Source organism: Macrotis lagotis, chromosome 8 (genome assembly GCF_037893015.1).
Source record: "Macrotis lagotis isolate mMagLag1 chromosome 8, bilby.v1.9.chrom.fasta, whole genome shotgun sequence".
NCBI classification, from domain to species: Eukaryota; Metazoa; Chordata; class Mammalia; order Peramelemorphia; family Peramelidae; genus Macrotis; species Macrotis lagotis.
In genome coordinates, this window is record NC_133665.1 from 43,950,638 (window position 1) to 43,973,254 (window position 22,617).

The following is a 22,617-nucleotide window of genomic DNA, read 5'->3' on the forward strand; positions in this document are numbered from 1 at the left end:
TTAAAAGTATCCTTGAGCCTTTCCTGATGTCACCTTCATTCCAAATACTAACACTTCTATGAAAACAGTAAAATTTTGAAACAAATGCTGATTTTTCCTCAATCATATTATCAAGTGCATAAGTGTTTTCAATCTTCCTCTATGTTTACTTGCTTATCATTGGTGGCTGCCAGTTGCTATATATTACTAGATGCTTGAGTGTAGGGGGGGAAGAGGAGAAGAGATAATTTGGAGGGGCAAGAATGAATAATTTTGGTTTTAGAAAATGACTGGCAACATATGAATCCTTTGGGTTAAAAGGTCATTTTAGCTGCACATATATTTTCTTCCATTGAGCAATATAAATGAATGATTCTTTAGATCTTGGATCTTCTCATTGTCATCATTAAGGGATAGCAGGAAGAGAGCATTAAGAACTATTGACAGAATTCCATATTATTTCTTTAGGAAAATAAGCTCCCTCTCTGTAAAGAGAAAAGAGAAGTTGTGATTTAGATTGTTAATAGTAATGGAAGTTAATGTATTGTAAATGTACTTTACCTCAACCTTCTCTCATATGACCATTGATGTTAATGGCCTAAAACACCTTTGGAGTTCTTAGCAGTAAATTTATCCCCTCTTTCTCTATGGCTCAATTTGTGATTATGTATAAAACCTGTTTATAGCTTTCATGATTATATCTGAATCTATTCTTCCCATCTTACCAAAGGGATAATTGCAATTGAGAATTACATTTATTACTTCTGCCCTAATCCCAACCCAGCTCATAAACTCTCAGTGAAATATCTGAATAAAACCAAATTTTGAAGACCTTCTACAATCTAGATCCAAAGCTTTTTACTAATTAAAATTGTATTTTTTTCCTATTTTATGTAAAGAAATTTTAGTATTCACTTTTTTTTAGGTTTTTGCAAAGCAAATGGGGTTAAGTGACTTGCCCAAGGCCACACAGCTAGGTAATTATTAAGTGTCTGAGGCCAGATCTGAACTCAGGTACTCCTGACTCCAGGGACGGTGCTCTATCCACTGTGCCACCTAGCATTTACTTTTACAAAATTTAGAGTTCCAAACATTTCCCCCTCCCTCCTAAACCTTTCTTTTTGTCTTTGTCTCCTATTACCCATTCAATTCAATTAGATTCAATTCAATAAGCATTTATTAAATACTATATGCAAGACACAATGATAGATGCTTGAATTAAAAAAGAAAGCAAATAGTTCTTGCTCTCCAGGAGTATACTTTTGACCACTCACCTTTCTATGTCCTAATCTCCAGAAAACAAAGCAAAACAAGAAACAAACAGACTAGAATACTTTCTCTGGATTTGGGAACCTCTTCCTTCCCACTTCTTAATCTTTGCTCATGTTGTTCCTCCTTTTGGAATGCTTTCTCTTCAATTCCTGAACCCTTTCTTCTCCTTTTCTTCACTGTCTTTCTAAATCCCATTTGTCCTTTAAGACTCAGTTCAAATGCCAGTTTCTCAATGAAGATTTCCCTGGTTTCCCACCTACTCCTTTCCAAAGAAAAATAATGTCATCTGTACCTCTGATAATGATGACTTACTGCTATGAGAATTAATATGTTCTATTACTATATGCTTTGTATAGTGAAATTGTTTTTGTTTTTGTAAGAATGTCTTATTTCCCTAATTAGATTATTTATAAGTACCTCATTGTCAGGGATCATGTCTTACACATTTTTCAAACCATTCTTCCTCTTCAGGATGACCTTTCATCAGAACATTAGGACTCAGGGTTTGATAGTTAAGCTTTTATTTTTTTCTTTCCCAGAATTAAAACACCGCCCCCCCCAGCCATTTCACACCATATTTCTATGTATGTCTTTCTCCCCAATGCAACTTCTAGCCCCTAATTTATATGTTATTTTCTTATATGAGTGTTTAAGCTTCTAACGACCAGGGTAATTTATATTTGGGTTCCCATAACTTAGCAAATGCCTAGTACGTGGTAACTATAAATGCTTGATCATTCATTCATTTTTATAATCTTCCTCCTCAAATCATTCTTCCCCCACAAGAACAGGGCTAATAGAGAACCTTGTAAAAAACAGGACTCATTATTTTTTCTACCAAATTTACCCCTCTCCCCAATTTTACTTTTGACAATTTCTCCATTTTTCTAATTACATGGGTTTATAATCTCAGAATCAACCTGGATTCTTCATTTTGCAAATGTGATAATCTATAGAGGTGATGTTCCTTTCCAAGATCACTCAGTTGATGAAAGTCTGGGAAGAGACTTGAGCACTGATCTTGATTCCAAATTCATTGTGCCTTCTATTGCCTTCTGCCACCTCTCATTCTAACTATATCCCTTTTCATTATCAATTACCTCATCAGAAAAATAGGCTACTGCTTTGATGAATGTTCTCCTTAATCACACTTATGAATGTGCTTTGTAAAACTGAAGCAAAATTTAGTCCTAAAGGAACCTGAGTTCATGGAATTTTAACAGCAGTCAAAAATGAAATTTTCCAGCCAGAGGCCCCTTTTTTAAGATCTCTAAATTTCTCTTAACTTTCCACTCTGCAAAATCAACTCTAAGATTCTTCCTAGCTCTGTTATACACTATTCATTTGGTAAATACAAACAATTTTAGACATTGATGCTCTTAAAACTTGCAAATGGATGAATGTTGAAAGCTACCTTTGCATGTAATTGAAAAAAAAAAGAAAAAAAAAGAAATGTTGCTTTTGAGATGTTTGTGGAAACAACAAAGTGTCAAAAAGACCATCACTGATGCAGGAGCATTTTTTGTAAGGGAAAAACTTCCTTCTCCATTAGTTACTTCTATCCAATTGCAAGCTATAAAGCAATTTCAGAAAATGATTTAGACTCAGTAAAAACCTATTCTTTTCATGTATATTGAAGTTTCCTTCCCATAGGTTCAAGTAATGGAAATAAGAGACTTTGGTACTAGGTTTTAACCCCAACATCAAGATTCATATTTTTATATTCAAATCACTAGTCAAAATGTATTTTTTTTAGTTTTTTACAAGGCAATGGGGTTAAGTGGCTTGCCCAAGGCCACACAGCTAGATAATAAATGTCTGAAGCCAGATTTGAACTCAGGTACTCCTGACTCCAGGGCCCATGTGCTATCCACTGCACCACCTAGCTGCCCCTGAAATGTATTTTAAATTAAATACTCTAAAATAGTGAGTTTTATTTTATAGTTTCTGAACTCAATTTTTATAAAATATTTTGATAACTATTTCAATATGACTGTTTATGTATTTTATTTTATGCATTATAAACATCATTTGGTAAAGGGGTCCACAAGATTAATTGGACTTCCAATATAGGCTTTAGCACTGCAACCCCCTCAATTTAAAAGATATGCCACTGAATAATAATATATAATTAACAAGTATATACTATATTTAAGTAAATATTTAGTTCCCAAATAATTTAATCATGTGAGGGATAAGAGAGAAGACTCAAAAAACACTTTCCCTAAAATCTTAGATCTTTCCCTGAAAAAAGTAAATATGAAATACATTTAGTTACTACCAATCTACCTTCTAGAAGTAGTAACTTAGCATGAATGAATAATTAAAGTACTGGAGATAATTCAAGGGAGATTAATTGGGTCTCTGGGAGACTTTACCTCAAGATACAAAATATTATTTTCTACATCCTCAGAACTCCTATTTAGTTTAGGGACTCAAAAATCCTTGAAAGCATGCAAAGTTATAAATAAAGTAATTTTAATGGCTAGTACAAAGGAGTTTATTTTTATTTATTTATTTCATAAAGATGCATCATTTTAATTTTTTGGACAGGACATATTCACATAGACTTTTTATATACTTAATGAGATCTTGGTTTATCTGAGCAGCCTAAAAATTGGATACCAATCTATCTTATTTCCTACTGTGATTGGTTCTAGGAATGTTGTATGTACTAGATGTCCAGTCATGGATCATATTCACAGTGCTTCCTAAATCTCCCTTCCCTATACCTTAGTGCCATCATGAATAATCCTAGTTTCTTGTGGTCCTTGGGCATGTGAGTTCATAAACTCATACTAATCAGCATGGCTGCATTTTTAATCCAACAATTAGCACTCTCAGCAAAAACTCTCTTATTTTAACTCTTTATGCAAAATCATTGTGAATGGAAGCAGTTCTTCCTGAAAACTATGAAGATGACAGTAGCTATCTTTGGTCCTGAGCATTGAAGTAAGAATTCTGTATTCAAGGCTATTTTTTTTAAAAGAGCAATTTTAGACATGGCCATCATCAACCTGTCAAGGATGGTAGGATTTTGACATTTGTTCTTCTTTAGGGTCAGACAATGTATTCTGGGTAAAGTCCTAAGAAGCAAACCATCAAACCTGATTTAATGATTGTCTAGACTTAAAAAATGATGAAGAAAGAATAAAGCAGAAGAATCTTTTTTTAAAAAAAAGTTATTTATTGGTTTTTCCAACTATATGCAATAGTAGTTTTCACCAATCCTTGTTTTGCAAGATTTTGAGTTTTACATTTTTCTTCCTCTCTCCCTTCCTTTGTCCCTTCCCCCTCAAAGAAAGCAATCTAATATAGACCATATATGTATAACCATGCTAAACATAGATCTATATTAATCATGTTGCGAAAGAAGAATCAAATCAAAATTTTAAAAAATGTAGAGCTACAAAATAATAGATAAGACAACTTTTAAAAATTGAAGATTGTAAGCATTACTCTGCAGTTAAATTCCACAGTTCCTTTTCTGGATATGGATGTTTTTTCCTATCATGTCTTTTAATTGTCCTTGATTATTGTAATGCTGAAATGGACAAGTCCATCACAGTTGATCATCACCCAATGTTGCTGTTAGTGTGTATAATGTTCTTCTGGTTATGCTCACTTCACTCAGTTTTAGTTCATGCAAATCTTTCCAGGTTATTCTGAAGTCCCATCCTTCATGATTTATTATAGAACAAAGGTGTCCCATCCATTCATGTACCACAGTTTATTCAACCATTCCCCAAATGATGGGTATCCTATTAATTTCCAATTCATTGCCAGTACAAAAAGAGCTGTGGGTTTTTTAATCCTTTTTCATGATATCTTTGTGATTCAGTGGTATTGCAAGAATACAGTTTTATTGACCTTTGGTGTAATTCCAAATTACTCTCCAGAATCAATTCACAACTCCACCAACAATTCATTAGTGTCCCAGTTTTCCCAAATTTCCTCCAACATTGATCAATTTCCTTTTTAGTCATAATGGTCAATGTTTGAAGTGCTACCTCAGAGCTGTTTTAATTTGCATTTCTCTAATCAATAATGATTTAGAGCATTTTTCATTTGAGTATAGAGAGCTTTAATTTCTTTATCTGACAATTTTCTTTTCAAATTCTTTGACCATTCATCAATTAGGTAATGACTTATATATTTGACTCAGTTCTCTATATATTTTAGAAATATGTCCTTTATCAGAAACATTAGTTGTAAAAATTGCTTCCTACCTTGCTGCCTTTTTTAAAATTTTGCTTGCAGTGGTTTTGTTTGTGGAAAAACTTTTCAATTTATGTAGTCAAAATTATTCATTTTGCATGTATCATGTTCTCTATCTTTTCTGTAGTCATAAACTGTACCCCTTTACATAGATCTGATAGATAAACTATTCCTTGTTCTCTTAATTGGCTTATGATATCACTTTTATGTCTTAATATTATACCCATTTTTTATCTTATTTTGATATAGAGTGTGAGATGTTAGTCTATACCTTGTTTCTGTCATTATTTTCCAGTTTTTCCAGCAGCTTTTTATCAAAATGGAATCTGTGTTTATCAAACAGCAGATTATTGTAGTCATTTACTACTGTTTCTTTTGTACCTAATCTATTCCACTGATCTACCACTCTTTTTCTTAGCCAATACCAAACAGTTTTCATGGCTGATGTTTTTTAACATAATTTTAGATCGTGTATGACTAGGTTGCCTTCCTTTGCATTTTTCCCCATTAATTCCTTTAAATTCTTGACCTTTTGTTCCTCTATATGAATCTAGATACTAATTTTTCTCACTCAATATTGGTATGACACTGATTAAGTAATTTAATTTAGGCAGAATTGACATTTTTATCATACTAGCTCTACTTACCCTTGAGCAATTGACCCAGTTACTTGGATTTGAATTTACTTGTGTGAAAAGTGTTTTATGGTTGTTTTAATAGTTCCTGAGTTTGCCTTGGTAGGTAAATTCCCAAATATTTTATGTTGTCTACAGTTAATTTAAATGGAATTCTTTATCTCTTGGCTGTTGTCTTGTTAGTAATATAAAGCAATATAACATTAGTAATATAAAGAAATGCTATTGATTTATATGAGTCTATTTTATATTTGATAAAGTTGCCAATTTTCAAGTAGTTTTATAGATGATTTTCTAAGGTTCTCTAAATATAACATATCTGCATAAAGTGAGAGTTTTGCTTCTTCATTATCAATTGTGATTCCTTCAATTTCTTTTTCTTCTCTTACTGTTTATTGTTTTTTTTTTTTGTTGTGCTTTGCTTTTGTTTTTGCAAGGAGTGGGGTTAAGTGACTAGCTCAAGGTCACACAGCTAAGTAGGTATCAAGTGTCTGAAAAAGAATGTGAATTCAGATCCTCCTGACTCCAGGGTTGGTGCTTTATCCACTGCACCCCCTAGCTGCCCCCAAAGCTAACATTTCTAATACAATATTGAACAACAGTAGTGATAATGGAAACCTATAGCAGACTATAGCAGAATTCTTAGTACATGTCTTTACTGAAGAATTACCACTATAGTCCATGTTAAATGTCTAACAAGTAAGGTCATATGATATGCAGGTAGCCTAATTATTTTCAATTTTACTATTTGTAAAATAGAACGAATAGTGAAATCTATTATTTGACTTTAATTATTCATATTTTATTATCTGTAAATTTGGGGAAGTAATGTAACCTGTAATTTAACACTAGTTATCTTCAATTGCCTTAACTGTAAAAGAGATAATGCAACTTGTAATCTAGTAAATGTTAGGCGATCTATGAAATGGGCATAATAATATCTAACTTGCCTACTTTATAAAGCAATTATAAATCTCAAATCAGAAAATGTACATTTTAGGAATGGCATGACAGTAAGGAATGATGAGCTACAAATTTAAGACAACTTAGGGAATGAAAATACTTATGAACAGGGAGAAGGAAAATTCTGTGTCAGTAATCCTCTGAACAGTTAAAATTCTTCTGAAGCAATCAGAAGATAGACATTCATTCTGACTTTTTCAGTCTTCTGTTTTTGTTTTTGTGTTTTAAATTTGACTGAATTTCTGACTTTAGCAGGATATGATTGCAAATAAGAAATCAAGCATAATTAATGTATATGATATTTTGACTGAAAGAGAAAAAATTACTAGTATTTTTCTAAAATATTGCTACAAAAACTTTTTGGTAGGTTCTACAAATCTGGAAAGGCTTCAAGTATAAACCCAATAGCATACAGTGCCAGGCATCTGAGGACCAGTGTAGATAAAATTGGAGATGTTTGTTACCAAAAGGTTGAACAGCAGATGAATATAAACTTGGCAGAAAAATAACATATTGAAATCAGGGGCTGGTTGGATCTTTGTATTCTCTTATATCCTCAGGGTTTAGTGAAGTGGCCAATATAATAAAAAAATTAATCATGATTTCATCTATATTAAAATGAAATCTTTATTCATAAGGGCCTCAGTTAGGAAATCTCTCTATTAAGGCAGTTCAGCAATCCCACTGCAATTTATAGTTTTAGGGAGATGACTGGGGACAAGGAAAATTTAAATGAGTTGATCAGGATGGCCCAATGTCAAAGTCAAAGATTTGAGTCCTGACTGAGGCTGACTGTCTTTTCATCTCACCATGCTACCTCTATTTAGCAAGAACTTAATAAATATTTGCTGAATTGAATTCAGTGACAAATCAGATGAAGAATTTTATATAACAATTCATAAAACCAACAATGAATATGAGGAGTTTAACCTGAGTAAACTACACTGATGAAATCATAGTTCTTTTGAAGTATTAAAGTAAGAAGATGAAAAACTTTAAATGGGAAAAAAGTTTTTTCTTCAAAAAATTAAGAATAGAGTACTATCACATTTGAGTAGAACTATATCATAGATGTAATAATTCCAATCCCCCCTATTTCACAGATGAAGAAACTAGGGCCATAATGAATAAAATGATCTTCCCAAAGTAACATAACTAGTATGTGATGAAATTGGAATGACCAACAAACTTTTATCTACTCACTGTGGTGATTTCTCAGAATAACATTTTAAGAAGAATAATTATTTTGGACAATTCTTTTTGTACAAGTATTACTAATTATTTTGCTAAAATATATCATCTACTTCAGGGGCAATATAATTTTTCCTGAAGATATGACTAAATATGTGCAAATTTGCTTGATTTAACTGTTGACTTTTTGGCCCCATTTACCAGTTAGAATCTCTTCAAAGAATATCTGAACCAGGTACTAAGAAAAGCTTGTATTTATTTTTGAAGCTTAAAAAAAGTTCCTTTGAGTCCTTAAGGAGGAATTTTTAATTAAATTATAAACAAGAAGGGTATAATGTATTCATTTTCTGTAGTCAGGAAACATTTTGCATTATTATACTCACACCAGCAAGTGAGAACTTCACAACCCTCCTTACTCCATGAATTTAATTCATAGATTGATGTTTATGAGATAGCAAAAATGATTTAAAGTCCTAGTCAAATTGTCAGCTATCCTGACTTTTGTCTTGCTTCTTGATTTTGAGAACTATGGAAGGAAGAGTGAGGTTGATGATTGTGCAATTCTGCCTCACTTAAATACAATTTAGGACTAAGTCAAATTATCATCTCATTATTCATTTTCTTCAAAAAATAAAGAATCAACAATAACAACAATAGCAACAACCATCCCTACACTTCCTGAGAGATTCCCAGCATCCAACCTGGACTTATCTACTGAGAAATGCCCTTTCAGATATTGTTTTAGATACTATGGGATTGTCTTGCTCCCTTTGCTCTCTCAAAATTGACCCCTCTTGTATCTCTTTACTTTAGTGCACTGATCCCTGATTAAGTAATTCATGGTTTGTGCTGATAGCTATGATTGTTGTCTTTTACCTCCATCCCAGATAAAAGATTTCTAATTAGTTGGAGCTCCATGGAAATTTAAAAAAATATTGGATTGTGAAAAAAGTTCTAGGCAATCTTAGTTGGTCTGAAGTCAGTGGGATAAATAAAGTCAGTTTTAAGATCATGGCTTCCTCCCTAGAATCCTAGAATGCCCTCATGGCTTTTATATCGCTGTGGGTGATGTCTCTGTTACATAAAGGAGTAATGCCAGACTCAAATTACTTGTTTTATTTTAAGTATAGCACACATTTTTTGTACCAGTACTATGTAAATCTTTGGTCTCCTTTATAAAGATTCATCCCAGTTATATTATATATATATATATATATATATATATATATATATATATATATATATATATGCAGAGGACTGCATAATATTTTTTAGTTATTAGTAAATCAGGTTACTATGAGATCCCTGACAATGATTCAGGCTTTAGAAGTTTCATTGAGAGGAGGACTTTTGACTGAGCAAATTTCTCACTGCAGTTTTCACATCCTTGTTCCGAAGGCTATAGATGATGGGGTTCAACATAGGAGTGACCACACCATAAAACAAGGAAATGAGTTTGTCTGTTGCTTGTAACTTGTCTTCTCCAAGAGGGTCCTGTGATTTGGGTTTTGCATACATGAATAAGATGGTCCCAAAAAATATGACCACCACTGTCAGGTGGGCTGAGCATGTGGAGAAGGCTTTTCGCCTTCCCTTGGCTGAATTCATCCTCAGAATGGTGTAGAGGATAAACATATAGGAGAAAAAAATCACCAGCATTGGTAGAACCAGAAAGATCATGTTGGCAACCATCATACTAATCACATTGAGGGATATATCAGCACAGGCTAATTTTAAGACTGCTAGGATCTCACATGTGAAATGATTGATGACATTATTCCCACAGAAAGGTAACTGCATGGCAAGAGTTGTTTGTATTACTGAGTTGATCCCTCCTGATAACCAGGACACTGAAGCCATCAGTACATATACAATTTTGTTCATGATGATGGGATATCTTAGAGGGTTGCAGATGGCCACATAACGATCGAATGCCATCATACCCAAGAGCAAACATTCAGTTGCTCCCATGGCAAAGCCAAGGAACATCTGTACTACACATCCTACAAAGGAGATATTTTTTTTCTTAGTTAAGAGACTAACCAGTGTTGGGGGTATAGAAGTGGATGTGTAACAGATGTCCAAGAAGGAGAGGTTACTAAGGAAAAAGTACATAGGGGTGTGAAGGTGAGTATCAAATATACTTGCTATAATGAGGACACCATTGCCAAACAGGATTACTATATACATCACTAGAATTAGAACAAAGTAAATGATTTCAAATCTTGGATAGCCCGAAAGTCCTAGAAGAAGAAATTCAGTCACAAATGTTTTATTTATTCTTTCCATTTCTTCACTTTGCAGGAGTTCATGAAAATAAATAATGTAAAATGCTTTTATTCTTCACTCAAATATGATAAAGACTTCCAACATTCATGTCTCTAGTTTGTTACTAAGGAACTTAGTTTGAAATTATTTTAATTCCTGATTACAATGAGGAATGTCTTTTCTTAGTAGGAAGCAGGATCTAAATGATCAAAGAATTATTTTTTATCTTCATCAATCTACATGAACCCAGCAAGTGCAGAAGTGTATGTCTCCATTGTTGACTTCAGTTTTCAGGATTTGATTCATTCTTGCCATGACTTTCAAAGAGTAATATCTAATTCTCTTTCACCTGTGTAGAGCTCACTAGGGAATGAAAGAAAACAATAAATAATCAAGAGAAGGATTTTTTGTGTGATTTTACTAATGTTTTTCCTTAACAATTCTTTTGAGTATACATTTATTAAGTACCAACTATGGGCAAGTACTGTTCTAGCACTGCAGATGCTAAGACAAAAATGAAATTGAACCTGTTTTCAAGAAGTTTACATTCTGGAGGTGAAGCCAAGAGAGTGGTGCAAAGCTAGGAATCTCCGAAACTCTTCCCAAAATAACTTTTAATAAAGTCTCCAAGGCAATAGAATCCATAAAACAAACCAGAGTAAAACAAATTCTCAATTCAAGATAACATGGAAAAACTTGAGAAAAAATTATTCTCAAGTGGATTAAAGGGGAAGTACAGTCCAGTTAATCAGGGGTGCTGGGAAACCAGCAGGAAGCTCTTAGCCACAATATAGTTCAGGTATTGCTTAGCAAGCTAGCAGTACAATGGTGAGCATCAGTGATCCCTATCCCATCTTGGAAGACAAGTTTCAGTCCAGAAGTACTAAGGAAACAGGCAAAACTGGGTTGGATAATTCTAGCAAACCAGAAAGACCTGAAAGAAATCATAAACAATGCTGTTATCAAGTGTTAAACCAGGGACCAGACCTGCAGCCTGAGTACAAAAAGTTTAGGATTATGACTCTTGTGTCCAAAAAGCAGAGCTCAACTATCAGACTGAGCAAAAAAAACAAACAAAAACCTAAAGAGTGATAATCAGATATGGGTACAAGTCTGATATGGATGAGAAAAATGTCATCTCAGAGGAGGAAAGCAGCAACAAAATGCCTATATGTGAAGCCTCAAAGGGAGTAATGGATTGCTTTCAAATCCAAAAAACCTTGTTAAAGACCTCAGAAAGAATTTTAAAAAATCAAAGAAGAGAGGAAGAGGAAAATGGAGAAAAGAAATGAGAGTTATGCAGGACAACTATAAAAAATTGACTGAAAAAAGCAATGCTTTTAAAAGTAAAATTGGTTGAATGCAAAAGGAAACCTACTACTTTAAAGTAAAAATAACAAATGGAAAAGGAAATATAAAAACTTACTGAAGAAAGCAAAACCCTAAAACTGGACAAAGGAAACTAATGACTCCATGAAACAACAAGGTTATATCAAACAAAAACAAAGTGTTGAAAAAATATAAGAAAATATTAAGTGTCTTTTAGGAAAAATGACCCTGGAAATGGATCGAGAAAATATAATTTACAAATAATTGATCTATCTGAAAGCTTCAATCAAAAAAGAGCTTGACAATATCTTGCAGGAAATTATCATGGAAAACTGTCCTAATATCCTAGAATAAGAACAGAAAATAGTTCTAAAAAAGAATCTACCAAAAGAATCTACTTTCAGAGAGAGATCCCAGAATAAAAATTCTAAGGAGTATTGTAGCCAGATTTCAAAATTCTCAGTTAATGGAGAAAATACTGCAGATAACCAATAAGAAGACATTTAAATACTAAGTAATCACAGTTAGGATTATGCAGGCCTTATCACTTTCAACATTAACGGATGAGAGGACCTTGAATATGATATTCTAGAGGTCAAAGGAATTGGGATTAAAACAAGAATCAACTATCCTGCAAAATTCAGCATATACTTTCAGGGGAAAAGATGGACTTTGAAGGAAAAAAAAGAGAAATTTTAAACTTAACTAATAAAAAGACAAGAACTGAACTGAAAATTCAATCTTCAAATATAAGGCTCAAGAGTTATGTAAAAAGGTAAATGGAAAGGAAAATAGTCAATAGCATCAAGCCATCTTCTCTTCATGGGAAGACAATTCTTGGAACTCTTGAGAATTATATTTTTCTTACAATAGTTAAAAGAAAAAAATATTTACAGAGATAGATAGAGAGATTGATTTTGGGAATAAATTAATCATGAAAGTGATGATGCTTTAGCTGATACTTTAACTTATAAGGGTTGAATATAGTTGGAGGAAGTATACTTAGAGGAAGGATATAAATAAATTATGAAGTAATTTTGTTTCACATGATACTTTAGCTTATAAGGGTTATATTTCTATAGAGGGTACCTAGAAAGAAGGTGTGGGACAAACTGATTATAATTTGATGATGTTTATGGCTCTTGAGAATTGTTTTTCTAATGAGATAATTGATGGAAGTATACTTAGATAGAGGTTGTGGATATGAAGTGACTAAGATAATGATGCTTATAAATCAATCAATCAAACAACCCTTGAGAATTGTACTTCTAACAAGAAAGAGAAAAGGAATACATCTTCTTTTTTTGGCAAAGCAGCAGGGTTAAGTGACTTGCACAAGGTCACACAGCTAGGTAATTATTATGTGTCTGAGAATGGATTTGAACTCAGGACCACCTGACTCCAGGGCCAGTGCTCTCTCTACTGTGCCACCTAGCTGCCCCAAAAGGAATATATCTTGACAGAGGTTGTAGTTACAAAACAGATTTGAAACCACCAAGATATGAAAAGAAGGATTATATTTGGAGAAGGCAAGGTATTAGAGGATAAATAACACATGACGAAGTACAATGTTCTATTGTAGTAGAGGGAAAAAAGGAGTTTCCGAACAGTGAATGAATCTTACTTTCTATAGATTTGATCCAAAGAGCGAATAGCATACTTTCCCAACATATATTCCCTACAGGGAAGTGGCAGAATAGGGGAGGAAGGGATGTGGAAAGAGGAAAGATAGGGGAAGAAGGGACTGATAAAAGGGAGGATAAAAGAAAAGTAGAGGTACAGTTAAAGTTACAGTTAAAGTAAAATATGAAAAAGTAAAGTAAAAGGAGAAAGGGAGAAAGAATGGGAAGAGGACAGATAGAAAGAAGGACTGACTGAGAGGCAGCAATCAGAAGCAAAACATTGGTTAGGAGGGGAAAAAGTTAGGAAACAAACAGGGATAAGATAGCATGGAGGAAATATAGAGTTAGTAATCATAACTGAAAATGTGAATGGGATGAACTCTCCCATAAAATAAAAGTAGATAGCAGAATGGTTATTCTACAATATGTTGTTTACAAGAAATACACTTGAAGCAGAGAGATCTGAAATTAAGAAATTGGGGGTAGCAATCCTGATCTCAAAGCAAAAGCAAAAAGAGATCTCTATAAAAGGGATATGGAAGGAAACTACATCTTTTTAAAGATACCATGGGGAATAAAGTAATATCAATATTAAACATATATGCACCAAGTAGTATAGCATCCAAATTCTTAGAGGAGAAGCTAAAGAAGTTACAGGGAGACACAGACAGAAAAGCTACAATAGTGGGGGACCTCAATCTACCTCTCTCAGAATTAGACAAATCTCATCACAAAATAAAAAAGAAGCAAGTTAAGAAGGTGAATAAAACTTTAGAAAACTTAGATATGATAGACAACTGAAGAAAATTTGAATATAAATAGAAAGGAATATAACTTTCTCTTTGCAGTACATGAGCTACAAAAAAATTCACCATGTCCTAGAACATAAAAACCTCATAATCAAATGCAGAAAGGAAGGAATATTAAATTCATCCTTTTCAGATAATACAATAAAATTACATGTAATAAAAAACCATGGAAAGATAAACTAAAGATTAATTTAAAACTAAATAACCCAATTTTAAAGAAAGGGTGGATTAAGGGTAGCTAGGTGGCACAGTAGATAGAGCACCGGCCCTGGAGTCAGGAGTACCTGAGTTCAAATCCAGTTTCAGACACTTAATAATTACCTAGCTGTGTGACCTTGGGCAAGTCACTTAATGCCTTGCAAAAAAAAGGACGGATTAAATAATAAAACATAGAAATAATCAACAATTTTATGCAAGACAATAGCAATGATGAAATATCATACCAAACTTGCAGGATGCAGTCAAAGCAGATTTTAGGAGAAATTTTATATCTCTAAAATATTATATGAAAAAAATAGAGAAATAGATCAATGAACTAAAATTGTGCATGCAACTAAAAAAAAGCTGGAAAAAGAACAAATTAAAAGTCCTCAATTAAATACTAAATTATAAATTCTGAAAATCAAAGAAGAAATTATTAAAAGTGAAACTAAGAAATCTATTGAACTAATAATCAGCTGGTTTTATAAAAAATAAATAAAATAGATAAACTTTTGGCTAATGTGATTTAAAAAAAGATACAAAAAAGGCAAAAATGATTCTTTCCCTCAAGGAGTATACATTATAATGGGGGGATAACATGTAAATAACTAAGTTTATAGAAGATGTGTATAAAATGGACAAAGGTAATCTAAATGGAGGTAACCTAAATTGGGAGAACAAAGAATGGTCCTTTGCAGGTCATATTTTTGAGGGATATAGAGAAAGTGAGAGGCAAAGATAACTGGGGCAGAGCATTCTAGTCATGAGTAACAGTGAGTTGCTCATGGAGGGTCTCATGGGAGGACCAGAAGATTGGCCAGTGTGGCTAGATTTTGGGATATGTGGAAGTCAGTAAGGTAGAGGTTAAATGATTTGACCAGTGTACACTACTGATTTCAGAAGTAGGCTAGGAACCCAGGTCATTCAGACTATAAACTCAATATTCTGACAAAATATGCCATGCTGCCTCTATATAGAATGCATGTACTAGACACATAAATTGATATATGCTAAGTAGTATCAAGAATAATAAATAAAAATTACCAACTACTTGGATCATATTTTCTGCATTTTTCCCCATCCATAATATCTTACCCTGAATTCTGTAGTCACTTGTTCAATCAGGTTCAAGCTCTGATATGTCTCTTTAGGATTTTCTCCCTCTGATAAGATTCTCCCCTTAAAGACCTTTCTCAATCCTGATCCTCCTTGATTTCTTTGCAGGATTTTATTCTGTCAGTCACCTTCAGCTCCTCTTTACTTTCTTTTTGCTGGGTTTTTGTGACATGGTTTGCTCTAAATATATAGGTAAGGTAATTTGTTTGCTGTTTCGTGACAAAAGACATTTCTAACATCAACCCGTGTGTATTTTGTTATTGTTCAATCTTTTTTCTATCATGTTCAACATTTCACAACCCCATTGGTAGGGATACTAGAGTGGTTTGCCATTTCTTTCTCCATCTCCTTTTTATAGGTGAAGAAACTTAAGCAAACAGGGTTAAATGATTTGTCCATGATCACACAGCTCATAAGGATCTGAAGCCAAATTTGAACCCAGGAAGATGAGCCTTCCTGATTCTAGTCCCAGCCTTTTACATACTGTGTTATCCTTCTGCCCTAACTTTTTTGTTTGATTTTGCAAAGCAATGGGGTTAAGTGGCTTGCCCAAGGCCACACAGCTAGGTAATTATTAAGTGTTTGAGGTTAGATTTGAACTCAGGTCCTCCTGACTCCAAGGCCAGTGCTCTATCTACTGTGCCACCTAGCCGTCCTCTAACTTTTTTTCACTCTTTTTTTTCCTGGCAAGGCAATGGGGTTAAATGACTTACCCAAGGCCACACAACTAGTTAAGTAGCAAGTGTCTAAGGCTGGATTTAAATTCAATTCCTCCAAACTCTAGAACTGATGCTCTATTCATTGGTCACCTAACTGCACCTACGTACTAAGCTTTTTATATAGTAGATATTCACTAAACATTGTTTTCCTATAGCCTACTTCTTCAACTGTACAATATTTATAACATTTAAATAAATTATATTTCTTCAACTACTTGATACAGTGGAAAGACCATGAAACTTGAGAGGTAAGTTCTGAGGTCAAATCTTGCTTTAGATATCTGTGATTCCAAGAAAGTCATTTAATACCTTTCAACCTCAGATCCCTCATATGTAAAATCAAGATAATTATACCACTATTTCAAGGGGTTTTTTGTGAGGATCAAATGAGTTAACATATATACTTTGTAAGCCTTAAAGCACTATAGAAATTCTAGTTATTATAAATTATGATAATGAATATATTTTGTCATATTTAATATATTATATTTATGCAATATCCTCATTATTATTTATATATAATTATTGTTTCTAAATTTTGCATGAGATTACTACATCTGTAACAACAATGAATTCTTGCTATATATAAGCCCTTCTAAACAGATCCTTAAAGATAGGAAATAGCTACAATTCTGGAAAATGAGTAAATAATGAATTATTTACTTGGCACAAATATTGACATGTAAAATAATTATAGGTTATACTATTATAACTCAGGCTATTCATAATCTATATAACCAAACTCTGGCATAGCTATCATCAGAAAATAAAAAAATTCAGTGTCTTATCTGATCATTATCTACAAAGTTTACCTGGAGATTGGAGGAATTATTTTCACCGTTTCAAAGAGATGCCTTGCTTCTTTCAAATTATCATAGAACAATTTCTGAAATTGAGAGTGTGCATACATTTCATATAATGCAAGTCTCTCACAGATAGATCACAATAAATATTTGTTAAGCAGTCATTGCCCAAGGGAAAGTCTCAAAGCAATTTAAAGTTGAAAAATGAAAAGTGCCAAATTTAGAAAGTTTCTGATGCTTTAGGGATAATTGTCCACAGAGCAATTAGAAGGAAGATGTTAGTGAACTCTAATTGAAGACTAAATCAAAGGAACAAGAAAACATCTTTAACTAAAACACTTTAGGGAAGGGGAATGTCAGTGTAACTGACAAATTAAGCACTGGATCAGGCATATTGAACAATTAAGACAGATGTTTTAAAACTCTATCTCTCTCAAGCAGCTAGTAAATTACTAAGGCCAGATTTGGTATCAAATTTTCCTAACTCCAGAATGATTCAAAGTAAAATTTAAAAATAATCATTTCAGTTAAAAAAGTGTTTTTCTTGTAAATTAAATAATTAAAAATTCTTGATTGATTCAAAGTAAATTTAAAAAATAATAAATATTTTCAGTTAAATAGTGTTTTTCTTGTGAATTACAGGTCCCATTTTTATGAGTTTCTGTTAAACATTTTTGTTTGACATTCCCCCTCATGCTCTCAATTCTGTATTTGTCAAACTCAATTAGGAGAAGAAATGGAAATCAAATGAGCTAGATGATTCAGTCCTGAAAATCTACTACTGAAGAACAAGAATCCTTAGATTATTTCTTTGGTTTTTGAGAGTCTTCCACCCAGATATTTTTGTGGACCTGAATCTTGGAGAGAAAGAGATATCCATTTTGGGATTCCATGTTAACTGTTCCCACTGGGCGGTTGGGAATGCGGTGGGTGACCCAGGAACTGCTGCCCTGCCTGTGGAGCAGAGTTGGGGATAAGGACTGAGGTCTCTTAATGAAGCCATTCAGTGACTCAGAACAGAGTTGAAGAAGCAGAGGAGGAGTAGATTAGAAATGGGCATTGGATTGACACTGAGCTAGCAACAGCTGCCTAAGATCATGAGAAAGCTTGGTGGTACAGAGGATATACCACTGGGACAAGAGTTAGGAAAACCTGATTTCAAATCTGGCTTTAGAAATTTACTAGATGTGTGATTCTGGATGAGTATCAAAACTTCTCTCTGCCTCAGGTTCTGCATCTATAACATGGGGATAGATAGGTGCTATAGTGGATAGAATGCAGACTTTGGTGTTCAGAGGACCTCAGTTCAAATGAGGTCTCAGACACTTACTAGCTGTGTGATCCTGGGCAAGTCACTTAACCTTGTTTGTCTCAGTTTTCTCTTCTGTAAATAAACTGGAGAATGAAATAGCAAAAGACTCCAGTATCTTTGCCAAGAAAACCTCAGATGAGGTCATGGAAAGTTGGGCATGACTCATAGACTAAACAAAAATAAAATGGGGATAAATATAAAAAAGAACACCTAGTTCCCAGGGTGGCTAGTAGGATTAAATGATCACAATTTACTTTGTAAAGTGTTTTTAAATTCTAAAAATGTTATAAAATGTTATTACCATTATTCGTTCTATAGTTTCTTCTCTATGCAGAATCTCACATTCAATTTTCTACACTTGTCCTTTTCCTTTTCATCTCTTAGGTCAAGAATAAGGAAGGAAATTACAGAAAAGAGGAATTTCTCTGATAATATTATTGTTTTAGTAATTATATAGCACTTTCAGTTTTAAAGTGCTTTAAACATCTTATCTCATTTGATCTCATTATAAAATTCAGGACACTGAGGTTTAGAGAATTAAAATAAGTCTCATTTGGTCAGTCTCTTGGTTAGTCTCATTTATCTAGAAAGTGTCTAAGGGAGGATTTAAACCTAGGTCTTCCTTTATCTAGGTCAAGTGCTATATCACTTCACCACCTACCTGCAGTGCTATTATAGCTAGCTTTATAAAACTCTTTTTAAAAACTCTTTCCTGAGTTTTCTGTGTTATCTGATCATATCAATAAATTATAAAGTTTTTAAAAGTGAATTTTCATATTCTTGGAGGAGAAATGAATAAACATTAAAAGGAAGCACCATCTTAACAGATTCAAAGAAAGGAAGAAAGGAAGGAAGAAAAAGGAAATGGAAGAAAGAAAAAGGAAGGAAGAAAGAAAGAAAGAAAATGAAAGAAGGAAGTAAAAAAGAAAAGAAAGAAAGAAAAGAAAGGAAAACCATTACTGGATGAGCATTCTTTTATCAAGGAGTCTCTGAGTATCTGGTACTAAGACATAGTCTAGTTGTTAAATCTGTAATGTGAGACTTCCCAGTCTGATAGGACCTTCTAGAGTTTGTGTCCAATTGTCATAGGCTTTAAGAAGTTAGGACCAATTAAATGCTACTATATCATATTTAGAGGGCACTCTAGAGGTAGTACCATATGGCATACATGTGTCAAAAATTTAAAATTCCAACCTCTAGTAAAGAGAATGGGTCTGCTTTCATTTTGATTTCATTAGAACTAAATATAGGAAGGTCCTTGAGCCAATGCAATGATAAAAGAAAATTTTTTATTAGAAATTTAATTAGACATTTCACTATGATGGAACGTCAATGAGCACTAACATGAACCACTTTGTATATAATCTTCCTATAGTGATTCTTAGTCTCACCTGAGTGCTTTTGACTCCCCTGGAGTATAGCATCATTGACACTTTAATTTTTTTAAAGTTCATTACTAAAGACAAGAACTGAGATCAATAGGTATGATCTCTAAAATCTTTTTCACCTCTTTGTCCAGATTCTTGATTTGGAGATGCACTGATCAGGGAAATAGATTCTTTTACATATAACTTGGGGGGGGGGGGCTGAACATCAACCAATCTAAAAGAACTCCTTTTTTATTTTATTTTTTTTTAGGTTTTTGCAAGGCAAATGGGGTTAAGTGGCTTGCCCAAGGCCACACAGCTAGGTAATTGTTAAGTGTCTGAGACAGGATTTGAACCCAGGTACTCCTGACTCCAGGGCAGGTGCTTTATCCACTTTGCCACCTAGCCACCCCCTGCTCTTTTTTTTTTTTTATCATGATATGCTATAAATCCCAACCACCAGAAATTCATTATTTTTGTACGAACACATTGGCCCCCAGGAATTCCTTATCCCGTATTAATTTGAAAGCATTGGACATTAAGCCATTATCAGTCATCAATAGCTTGGATTAATATACCAGTCACTTAAGGCACATTTAAATAGTAGCTTAAAGAGCCTGTTCTGTGAAACTTCAGAAGTTTCATTCTCTGCTCTTTTCAATTCATGCTGCACAATCCTATGCCTTGCACCTCTTAGGTTAACCTCCCTAAAGAATCATGATTTTTGGCATTTGTGAAGGCAAGTAATGTATTTTTAAATTCATTCTTTGATTTAAGATGTAAACAAGTCTAGTCAGAAATAGGACTAGAGCCCAGGTCTGCTGATTTTCAGTCTAGTTCTTTTTCTACTCTCTCCAAATAAGACAGATTTACGTTACTTAAGACAAATTCAGAAAAGGTGGAAAGGAAATGAGTTACTCTAAATGTTTGATGAAGGGCATTATTAATAATTTCTACCATCTCAGAGGTTCCTATTTTAATGAAGTAGCCTGGTTAATTGGGTGGAAAAATTTAATGATTTTATGCACTTGAAGGAGTGCATGTGTTGTAAAAACATAACTTTTACATATTTTAAAATTACACAGTCTTAAAAATCATCAATTAAAAATTCCCTCCTCTAAATTTGTTGCACAAGGCAGTTTTTCTCATCATTCCCTGTTACAATTCTGATAATCATGTCACCCCCCCATTATTTTTTAATTGTATTATCCTGCCTACATAAAATCATAACCTTTATGCCTAAGGGATTGACTTGAATCTTACTTTATTTTAAGTTTGTCTCACTATTTTCTACCCTTTAACCCATGATTAAATCAAGCCCAACTTCTTGCATTTTATTAGAAATATATTAAACTTTCTCCAAATGAAGTTTTTTCCTCCAACTATTCCCTTTAACTTTGAGACTTTCTTTGCTGGCAAAGTTAGACCAGTCCTTTAATTCTCAACTCATATGCCACCTCCTGTACAAAGTCTTCTTGATAATCTAATTGTATGTGATGTCTCTTCTTTGGATCCTTGAAACTTTATGTCCCACTTGTAGAACATAGCTTATTCTGCCTTGCTTTATTGGTATTTTTGTAAATATACAGAAGACAATGAAAGTTTAGATGCCTCATTGTCTTGCTCATGGTAGATACTCATTAAATTCTTTTTGAAATCAACCAAAGTTAAAGTGACTTGACCAGGGTCACATAGCTAGCTAGTAAGTGTCTGAACTCAAATCTGAACTCAGGTCTTCCTTATTTCATGGCAGTTTTCTAACCACTGCCCCAACAGCTGCCCTTCCTGGAACATATTTGGTGCTTAATAAATGTTCATTGATATATATATATATATATATATATATATATATATATATATAGTTAACATATGTGTGTTCTATGCAAACTCTAAAGAGCCAAATAAACGTCAGTTATTATTAAAAAAAATCATGATTATCATCATTTTTGTTCAGGTACCTCATACTCTGAGACTCATTTATTCTTTCTTTCAGTATATTTATTTTCAGTGATTTAGCTGACCTTTAGATGGCTAGACCAGGTGAGAAAGTCCATCCTCTGTTCCTAGTGACCCATCCCAGACAGAGAGAGAGAGAGGCTAGAATCTTTTTGGCAGTTATTTTCTCATGATATTCCATCCTCTCTCATCCTTGCTGAGATATATTTGATTTGTGAGGGGAGGAAATGATGCAACTGGAGAGTGCACACCATGATGAAGTGGATGAAGCAGTGAAGAAGAACTCAGATATCTCTGACTCTCCTTTTAATTTCATGGTTTCATGTTTTTGTATGACCACAATTACAGTTGTGTGAGGTTGAAGCTGATGAAGCAATTTTGTCTTAGTCTATAAAATAAACTGTCAGTTGTTGATTTCTTGGGCTTACCCTCCACAGAGTTATCTTGGCATTTTGGGTCTCTTGGATACAGTTCACTAGCTGTCTGGCCTTCTGAGTTAGTTGCCTCCATAAGTTTTTTTTTTTATGTTTTTGCAAGGCAAATGGGGTTAAGTGGCTTGCCCAAGGCCACACAGCTAGGTAATTATTAAGTGTCTGAGACTGGATTTGAACCCAGGTACTCCTGACTCCAGGGCCGGTGTTTTACCCATTGTGCAACCTAGCTGCCCCCACCTCCATAAGTTCTTGGTTTTGGCCACTGTTTTCTCTACACTTTTGAATTATACCTTTCCGCCTTAGCTGTTATTCAGTTGGTTTTTTTAGTCATGTGTAACTATTTGTGATCCCATTTGGAGTTCTCTTGTCAAAGATACTGGAGTGGTTTGCCATTTCCTTTACCAGTTAATTTTACAGATGGGA

The 22,617-nt window shown here is 33.6% G+C and overlaps 1 protein-coding gene and 1 long non-coding RNA gene across 2 annotated transcripts; both read right to left on the bottom strand.

The window, feature by feature from the left end:
• Positions 1–9,590: 9,590 nt before the first annotated feature.
• Positions 9,591–10,556, bottom strand: LOC141494759 (olfactory receptor 13C3-like). Its single transcript, XM_074195954.1, has one exon. It carries the CDS (start codon positions 10,545–10,547, stop codon positions 9,591–9,593), a length of 957 nt encoding a protein of 318 aa, XP_074052055.1. The 5' UTR covers positions 10,548–10,556.
• Positions 10,557–10,700: 144 nt separating this feature from the next.
• Positions 10,701–21,882, bottom strand: LOC141494760 (uncharacterized). The gene is made up of 3 exons (XR_012470557.1): positions 21,826–21,882; positions 17,135–17,208; positions 10,701–10,889 (listed from the first exon to the last, which is right to left on the bottom strand). It is a non-coding gene; the product is annotated as an uncharacterized LOC141494760 (long non-coding RNA).
• Between the last annotated feature and the right edge of the window lie 735 nt (positions 21,883–22,617).